General features: G+C 41.7%; 1 protein-coding gene across 1 annotated transcript; it reads left to right on the top strand.

The window, feature by feature from the left end:
• Window positions 1–221: 221 nt before the first annotated feature.
• On the top strand, window positions 222–6,171 carry LOC118565663. The gene is made up of 2 exons (XM_036146300.1): window positions 222–5,872; window positions 6,015–6,171. The coding sequence occupies exon 1, from the start codon at window positions 231–233 to the stop codon at window positions 5,451–5,453; it is 5,223 nt and encodes a 1,740-aa protein (XP_036002193.1). The 5' UTR covers window positions 222–230; the 3' UTR covers window positions 5,454–5,872; window positions 6,015–6,171.
• Window positions 6,172–9,487: the final 3,316 nt, after the last annotated feature.

Raw genomic sequence — 9,487 nt, 5'->3', positions numbered from 1 at the left:
ATATCCTTCAGTGCGAAAAAGCAATAGCGGCAGCCGAAGCAGAGGCCACGGCTTATGAAGAAACAGAGAATGAAAGCGGGGAGCTTCACAAAGAACTTTGTGTGGATGCTGAACCCTTTAGCAATGTGCAGCGTACCAGTGAGTATGTTAAACAACAATGTGACTTATTCTTTCCAGATAACCAGCACAAGGCAGTACCCCCTCCTGATAGAAATGTCGCTGCAATATGTATGCAAGACATTGCACAGGTAACCAATCCTGTTACAACCAACACTCAAACCAACCCACCATCAGGAAACAGGCTAGTTAAGCAGGAGCCATTAGTAAATACATGTGGCACAAACAATGCTCAGGATTTTGCAAACTACCTCATCCGCAAAGAGCTAGTAAGCACAGGGCTCATGCATTTCGACGACAAACCCGAAAACTATTGGGCATGGAAAACCTCGTTTATGGATGCGACCAAAGAGCTAAATCTGTCGCCCAGGGAGGAATTAGACTTGTTAGCGAAGTATTTGGGTCCAAAATCATCCGAACAGGCTAAACGCATTCGCGCTGTACACATCCTTAATCCAGCTGCAGGTTCTTTGATGGTCTGGCAGCGCCTTGAAGAGTGCTACGGCTCACCTGAGGTTATTGAGGACGCACTCTTAAAAAAGGTAGAGGACTTCCCAAAACTAACAAATAAAGACAATGTTAAACTACAAGAGCTTAGCGACATCTTAATGGAGCTACAGTGTGCTAAGCAAGATGGCGCTTTACCAGGACTAGCATACCTGGACACAGCTCGAGGAGTCAGACAAATAGTTGAGAAACTACCCTTTAACTTACAAGAAAAATGGACATCTGTAGGAACGCAGTACAAAGAGACCCATAGAGTGTCGTTTCCCCCTTTCTCAGTTTTTACTCAGTTTGTTCAGCATCAGGCGAAAATGAGAAACGATCCCAGCTTTATGTCTAGTCCAAACAGCCACGTTCCATCTCATGCAGAAAAACTGAGACCATATAGCCGCAAAACTACTGTGTCAGCTCATAAAACTGATATCACAGCAGAGCCTAATCAAAGTAGTCTAAAACCATTGGAGGAACCGGATCGACAGTGTCCGATCCACAAAAAACCACACCCACTTAAAAAGTGTAAACTTTTCAGAGAAAAACCTATTGAGGAAAGGCAGGCATATCTGAAAGAGCACCACATCTGCTACAGGTGCTGTGGGTCAGTCAGACATATTGCAAAAGACTGCAAAGCAACAGTTAGGTGCACAGAGTGCGACAGCTCGAAACACTTATCTGCAATGCACCCAAGTTCTCCTCCCGCTCCAGAGAGTGCTGAACGGGAAAATTTTGTACATGAAGAGCAAAATGAAAGTTTACTTTCAGGCTCTCTTTCAGTTGTTTCAAAGTGCACAGAAATATGTGGCCAAAGTGATTTTTCGCGTTCGTGTTCGAAGATATGTTTAGTTAAAGCATACCCTGCTGGGCAGAAAGAGAAGGCCATTAAAATGTACGCTGTGATAGATGAACAGTCCAACAGGTCACTAGCTAAATCAGAGTTTTTTAACCTTTTTGATATCAGGGCCAGACCTGAGCCTTATATGTTAAAGACTTGCGCAGGAAATGTACAGGTTTCCGGAAGGAGAGCTGTAAACTTCTCCCTTGAATCTGTGGATGGAAAGGTTAACATACAGCTACCACTATTAATAGAATGTGACTCTGTTCCAGATGACAGAACTGAGATACCTTCTCCTGAAATCGCGCAGCATCACCCACATCTTCGCCCAGTTGCAGATAAGATCCAACCTGTTGACCATCAGGCTCCCATCCTTTTACTCCTAGGTAGGGACATTCTCAGGGTCCATAAGGTACGTGAGCAAATCAACGGGCCCAATAATGCTCCTTATGCCCAAAGACTAGATTTAGGTTGGGTAATTGTGGGGGAGGTGTGTTCGGGAAAAACGCACGGTCAGCCAGAGGTAAATGTTTACAAAACACACACCTTAGATAATGGTCGTGCATCCTACTTTCAGCCTTGCCCGAACATAATTCATGTTAAAGAGAATTATGGGGTTGTGTTAGATGCTTTCTGTGACACAGATGATTTAGGACACACTGTGTTTATTAGATCTGAGCGTGATGATACACGAGCTATGTCGATCGAAGACAAAGATTTCCTAATGGTGATGGACAAGGAAGTCTACCAAAACGAAGAGAACAGTTGGGTTGCACCTTTACCCTTTCGTTCTGAGAGGAAGAAACTCCCAAATAATAGAGAACAAGCTCTAAAACGTCTCTCCTCGCTGAAAAAGACATTGATAAAAAAAACAGAGATGAAGGCTCACTATGTCCAGTTTATGCAGAAAATGTTGGACAACGGCCAAGCTGAACTAGCTCCACCTGTCACAATAGATAAGGAACTCTGGTATCTGCCCACATTTGGCGTATACCATCCTCAGAAGCCAGAACAAATCCGGGTAGTGTTTGACTCGAGTGCAGAGTGTGACAGGGTGTCCCTTAACCAAGTGCTTCTCAGTGGACCCGATTTGAACAACTCTTTGTTAGGAGTTCTGCTACGGTTTCGTAAAGAGCCAATAGCCCTGACAGCCGATGTGGAGCAAATGTTTTACTGCTTTGTTGTTCGAGAAGACCACAGAGATTATTTGCGCTATTTGTGGTTTGAGGACAACGACATTACAAAAAACATAGTCGAGTTCCGAATGAAAGTTCACGTATTTGGAAATAGCCCGTCCCCTGCTGTTGCGATTTACTGCATGAGACGAGCAGCACAAGAGGGTGAACGAGAACATGGCTCTGATGCGCGTCAGTTTGTTGAGCGTCAGTTTTATGTCGATGATGGTCTCACATCGGTTGCCACATCTCAAGATGCAATCGATCTGCTTAAGAGAACTCAAAACATGTTGGCGGAATCAAACCTACGCCTTCATAAGATAGCGTCAAACTGCAGTCAAGTCATGGAAGCCTTCCCTTCCGAGGATCGTGCAAAGGACTTGAAACATTTAGATCTAGGAGTAGATCCCCTCCCAATTCAGAGAACCTTAGGACTCTGCTGGAACCTACAAGCTGATAGCTTCACTTACCGTGTATCAGTTGCGACCAAACCATTCACACGTAGGGGCCTACTGTCAGTGGTAAATAGTCTCTATGACCCCTTGGGCCTGGTTGCTCCTGTCATAATGCAGGGCAAAGCATTACTGAGGGAGCTTTCATCTGAAGTTAGGGACTGGGATGAACCGCTAAACCCCATAAAACATGAAATGTGGGATGCATGGAAAAACTCATTGAAAGCCCTTGAAAATCTCCAAATACCAAGGTGTTACAGCTCAGGTACTTTAAGCACAGCTAAGCTAAAAGAGCTTTGCATTTTCTCTGATGCTTCTACTGTGGCTATAGGGGCAGTAGCTTATCTGCGAACAGCTAGCGATGAAGGACAGTACCATGTCGGCTTTATAATGGGAAAGTCTAAACTTGCACCCCGTCCCGCACACACAGTACCGCGCCTAGAACTTTGTGCTGCTGTGCTTGCCGTGGAAATGTTTGAGCTCATTAGGGAAGAGCTAGACATCAAAGTAGACTGTGTGAAGTTCTACACAGACAGTAAGATTGTGTTAGGATATATACACAACACTTCCAAGCGATTCTACATGTATGTTGCCAACAGGGTTACACGTATCAGAGCGTCCACACAACCAAACCAATGGCATTACGTACCAACCGAGTTGAACCCAGCCGACCAAGCCACTAGGTTTATCCCAGCAGCTGAACTGCAGAACACTTCCTGGTTCTCAGGCCCACCATTTTTGTATCATGACACAAATTCAGAACAACCCAACATTGGTTCTTTCACGCTCATTGAACCTGAGAAAGACAAAGAGATACGTGCAGAAGTAAAAGCACTAAAAACTACAGTTTTAGGGTCACATCTTGGCTCTCAGCGTTTTGAGAGGTTCTCCAGCTGGACCAGATTGTGCAGAGTATTAGCCAGACTCATTCATATCGTCTCATCTTTTAAACAAAAGAAAAGTGGATGGAACAGTTTCAGGGAGACTCCAAGCATCCAAGAACTCAAACAAGCCACGGTCGTTATCATACGGGCTGTCCAGCAAGATGCCTATGAGGAGACAATTAGAAACCTTAAAGAAGTCAAACAGGCAAATGTGAAACTTGACACGCTCAGAAAGCTCAACCCTTTAGTTGACAAAGACAACCTCTTGCGAGTAGGGGGACGTCTCTCCTCAGCTGATCTCACTGAGAACGAAAAGCACCCTCTTATTTTCCCGTCCTCCAGTCACATCGCCACACTACTAGTAAGATACTTTCATGAACAAGTGTCTCATCAGGGGAGACACATGACTGAGGGAGCTATCCGGGGTGCTGGGTTTTGGATTGTTGGAGCGAAGCGCCTTGTATCTTCGGTCATTCATAAGTGTGTTACATGTCGAAAGTTGCGAGGAAAAATGCAGGTTCAGAAAATGGCAGATTTGCCTGCTGACCGACTCATTCCTGAACCACCTTTTACCTCTGTCGGTCTAGATGTGTTTGGACCATGGACAATTGTGACTCGTCGAACAAGAGGTGGTTGCTCTCAAAGTAAACGCTGGGCTGTGTTGTTCACGTGCATGTCAACCAGAGCCGTGCACATCGAGCTGATAGAGACTATGTCTACTGATAGTTTTATAAATGCACTGAGAAGGTTCTTCGCTATTCGTGGCCCAGCCAAGATGCTACGTTCGGACAGAGGCACAAACTTTACAGGGGCTTGTAAAGAGTTGGACCTAGAAAAAGAAAACTCAGGTGTAGGGAAGTACCTGCAAGGAAGAGGTTGCAGTTGGATTTTCAACCCTCCCCATGCGTCGCATATGGGAGGTTCGTGGGAGCGCCTCATAGGGATTGCCAGGCGCATTCTGGACACAATGTTGTCACAAACTGAATCAACACGTCTCACTCATGAAGTCTTAAGCACCTTTATGGCTGAGGTGACGGCAATTATTAATGGAAGGCCACTGGTTCCCATCTCCACAGACCCTGATTGTCCTGTAGTACTCACCCCAGCAATGCTAATTACACAGAAGGTGAGTGCTGTTTCTGCACCATCTGGGAACTTCTCCACAGGACAGTTGTTTGGGAAACAGTGGAAACATGTTCAGCACCTTGCTGATACTTTTTGGAAAAGGTGGAAAGGACAATATTTGCCCACCTTGCAAAGTCGCTCAAAATGGACTGAAAACAGACCCAATGTTAGAGAAGGAGATGTAGTCCTGCTGAAAGATCCTCAGGCCAGCAGGAATGAATGGCCTATGGGACTAATAATAAAAACCTTTCCCAGCAGGGACATGAAGGTCCGCAAAGTGGAAGTGAAGGTTGTACAAAACGGGACTGTAAAGGTGTTCTTAAGACCAGTTTCTGAAGTTATTGTTTTGCTTTCTGAAACTGAGTAATCATCATTTGTTCCTCAACATCCGAGTGTTGTTATTTTTGTGTGTGACTATGTTATGATGGTTGTTGTGATATAATGTGATTATATCAAGCGGGGAGTGTTCTGTCTTTTGTTAAGACAGTAAGAAATTCATACCATGAATAAATTACATAAATAAGATATTAAATAAGTTCATAGTTAAAAATTAGTTTGAAGAAATCCAGGGTAAAAACCGTTATAACAGTTTGTGGTTTACATTTAATCCGAGTGAGACATCTCTTCTCTGTTAAATGTGTTTGTTATTTATGTGAGGTAGTGAGTGCTCTCACTTTGACAAAATCTTTGACGTATTTTTTCTCTGGGATAACGTGCTCATGAAACTGCTCGTGTTGGATTGTAGATTTGTTCTTCGTGCTTCTGCTTTGGGAAACATTCGTCTTTGTAAGTATTGCTTTGCTCTGAAAGCACTTAAACATGGTTTGGAAGTACTTTGTAAAAGACTAAAAAACAAATGTCTCATTGTCATAGTTGTGCTAAAGCTAAGCTATTGGTCAATTACTTTTTTCTCTTCTGTATATTTCAGTTACAAGATAAATTAAGAAATATTCAACCGGATTGGTGAATAAAGGTTCTTCCGAGAACACAAGAAAAGAAAGCCTTGTGTGGGGAACTTTTTTCTTTAATTGTTCGCTGGCTGTCTAGCAGCACATAGGCACGTGGTGTGAGGACAGCACAATTGGTATGATGAGCATAGACAAAGCAACGTGATATTCAATTGTAAGAATGAATTCCATACTTGTCATAAAAACAAGCACTGTGATAGCTTTTGCAATATATAAACAGGAGTTACTGCATAAGGTTTAAATCTGCTCCAGTACAAGTAAAAGAAATGTTGCTGACTTACAACAGCCTCCATGTTTCATCGCTAAGAACGTAGGGACCGCACATACAACCAGCACACCTATGGTCCCCAGGACACAGCATATGTTGCTTTTAAGGCAGGATTCCATGCACTTATCTAAAATAGTAACAGGAAAAAAAATATTAAAAGCACTGATAAAAATAAATACCTTCAAACAAGAAGGCTTTTGGCTTAAGCAAGAATTAGGCAGAGAAAAAATACCTCACATTTCAAACGGATGAACTTTCTAATGAGTGCTTCGTGTTACAAAAAAGTAAAGGTGAAGAAAATAAATCAGTAAGTAGAGCAGTGAGCAAAATATGAGTGAAAATTGCAATCCCTCTCTCATATATAGATAGATAGATAGATAGATAGATAGATAGATAGATAGATAGATAGATAGATAGATAGATAGATAGATAGATAGATAGATAGATAGATAGATAGATAGATAGATAGATAGATAGATAGATAGATAGATAGATAGATAGATTCCACTCTAATTGTGACTGGTGAACGTGTATTTGTTGGCTTTTACATTGTTTCATTCACTTGTTCTCTGATGGAGAGCTACATTCATCTATCATGCAGGATACAATATAAAACTACATCTTTACAATCAATCTGACTCAGATTACCGGGTAGGTTAGGGTTTTTTTTGCTAGGAAGGGATGTTATTTACACTTCTGAATCGACCTCAAGAAGCTCATGATGTGACAGTTTTTTTTTGCATTTTCAACTGAACTGCATTTGAAAGTCACAATGGCAAATGTTTAAAAGGCTTCCCAATATCAAACACCACCAGCAAGGCATGTGAATATATATCATATGCATTACCATACCTGGAATGTAAAGGTCTGCTTTCCTTGTCTGATTCAACAACTGCTGGTTAACACCGCAGGTCACGCTGAGATGAAAGATGCAAATGTGCTATTTATTTTTTATTCTAATTGTAAAAAACAGAAACATCTCTATGTAGGTAATAACGCAAAAGGTTTGTTTCTCACGGGGAAACATAACCCTCTGAGTTGAGGTGAAGAAGGTGTTAGAAGCTGTACCCATTAGTGAAAGTCTGCAGAGACAATCTCCTCGTAACGGTGAAATATTCCGAGTCCAGAGATGTTCGCGGCTCCTCGGCTTCCATCTCTTTCCCTTTGGCATCGTAGAACGTTACCTCCGGCTCTGGGATCCAGCGCTCTGCTCTACACTCCAGCGTCACTCCTCCGCCGGCACCAGGGGGAACAAATGTGAGCTTTGGCTCAGACACAGCGCCTGAAGAATAACATGTAATCAAGATAAGGGGACCATGAAGAAAGCTATTTATATAACCCATATTTCATATCGCTAAGCGTGCCATACCGTACGAGCTATGTGAGAGATCGGAATGACTAATGATCTTCACTTGCCAGAGCAGAGATCTTCTAGCAGCTAAAAATGGTTTCAGGAAACGTGAAACCAACAGAGTCACCTTCTAACAAGACCTTTTTTCCTTCCTACAGTAAATGCTGTCTTCATTTGGAAAGTAAAGTGTGGCTTTCACAATATTAATTTCAAAACTATGTGCTGTCAAATCCTAGTTGTTGTACTGTACTTGTACTCTAAAACTGAATCCTACTGTCCAAAAATAGCATTTCTATAAGAAGGATAAATGTTGGCTTTGCTACTTTTAGAGCTGAATACTCACTATTATTAATGTTGAAACATCCAAATCTAATTTATTTCTAAAGCACATTTAAAAAAAACAGCACACTGTTTCGCATTAGCAGTTTTTAAATACAGAACTGGTCTTGGACCAATACAGTCAAATGTTAGAGACTTATTAAACAAGCTAGAGTTGATTAAAGTCTGGAAAAACTGAACAAACACTGTTATTGTTTTAGCTGAACCCTGGCTTACAAAGTCTGTGTATTATAAGGGTAATGTACTAATAGTTACAGTGCGTATTGTGCTGGCTGTCAAAGAAAAGAGGGTGGAGCTGCAGTTTATATCAAAATATATTTTAAATGTTAATTTTGTGCTTACAGTGCCAGTTTTTAAAGAACTCAAGGTGCCTGCTCTTGAAATAGGACTATCCAAGAATCATCATGTTTCTAGGTTTATAGACCACCATATGCTCCAAAACTATCCACAAGGGTGTGCCAGATGGTTACGCACTAGGCCCTTTGTTGTTTACCCGATACATAAAGGATATTGGGGAGAATATCTCTCTCCCCTGCAGTGTTGCCAGTCCCGTCTCCAGAAGCTCCCCACTTTGTCTACACCTTCTTCTTTAATACACTTTTTAAACGTTCACTCGGCGTTGTGTGAAATATCGGGTCCATTTCCTAATACCATTACAGATTTATGATTTTTTTTTTCAAATGGTACTTTTAATCTAACAAACAAGCCTCTTGTAACTTATTGAATATAACTGTATTATAAATGAATGCCTCTGCTCAATGTATTCACATGCAGGATAGGCAAGTGTGTATCGTGGCACTTATCACAGGCTGGGGAGTACTAACTAATCACTGAGTCTCACGTGACAAAGTAAAATGGTCAACTCTCCATGTCCGCCAACTTGACCATTGGTATGTCTTGATTTACAAAGCTATTCTTAAAATAATGGCACCTCATGTACCATCTTTTTTTATTTCAATAACAGGGCCCACCATCTAAAGTTTTACTGTTTCTCAGGTCAGAAGAGAAAAGAGGAAGAAATCTTGTAGCTTTTCTGCTCCAACTTCATGGAACAGTTTGCAGTGAAAGCTCAAATTCAAAACTCTGGTTTCTCTGAATATCGTTAAGGTCATGATAGATCCCATTGAATCCAACTTAACATATGGGCAATTGTTTTGAGAGTGAATAGCTTTATTTTTAAATGTGTTTTTTTTTTTTGTAAATATTACATTTGTGCATAGGTTTAATGCGATTATGCTTTGGTTTTTTATTAGGATTTTAACAGTAGGCCTATATGCTGCCACTCCTGGCCAGGTGGTTGATCTTATTAAAGGCATACTATGCAACATTTTTCAGTTAATTAATGTGTTCCATACCGTTTTGGATGATTAAATGAGTCATTTCAGGTCGAACAAAGGTTTTCTCGGCCGCCCTGGGGGTCTGTGGGGGAAATACCGCACTTGCAATTGCAAGAGCTCACGGCCCGCACACACAGA

Source organism: Fundulus heteroclitus, chromosome 14, assembly GCF_011125445.2.
Source record: "Fundulus heteroclitus isolate FHET01 chromosome 14, MU-UCD_Fhet_4.1, whole genome shotgun sequence".
NCBI classification, from domain to species: Eukaryota; Metazoa; Chordata; class Actinopteri; order Cyprinodontiformes; family Fundulidae; genus Fundulus; species Fundulus heteroclitus.
This window is presented reverse-complemented; position numbering and strand designations above follow the sequence as displayed.

What these genes read in the sequence shown, in the direction of transcription:
- LOC118565663 (XM_036146300.1), top strand. Translation starts at nt 231, where the DNA reads ATGCAAGACATTGCACAGGTAACCAATCCTGTTACAACCAACACTCAA.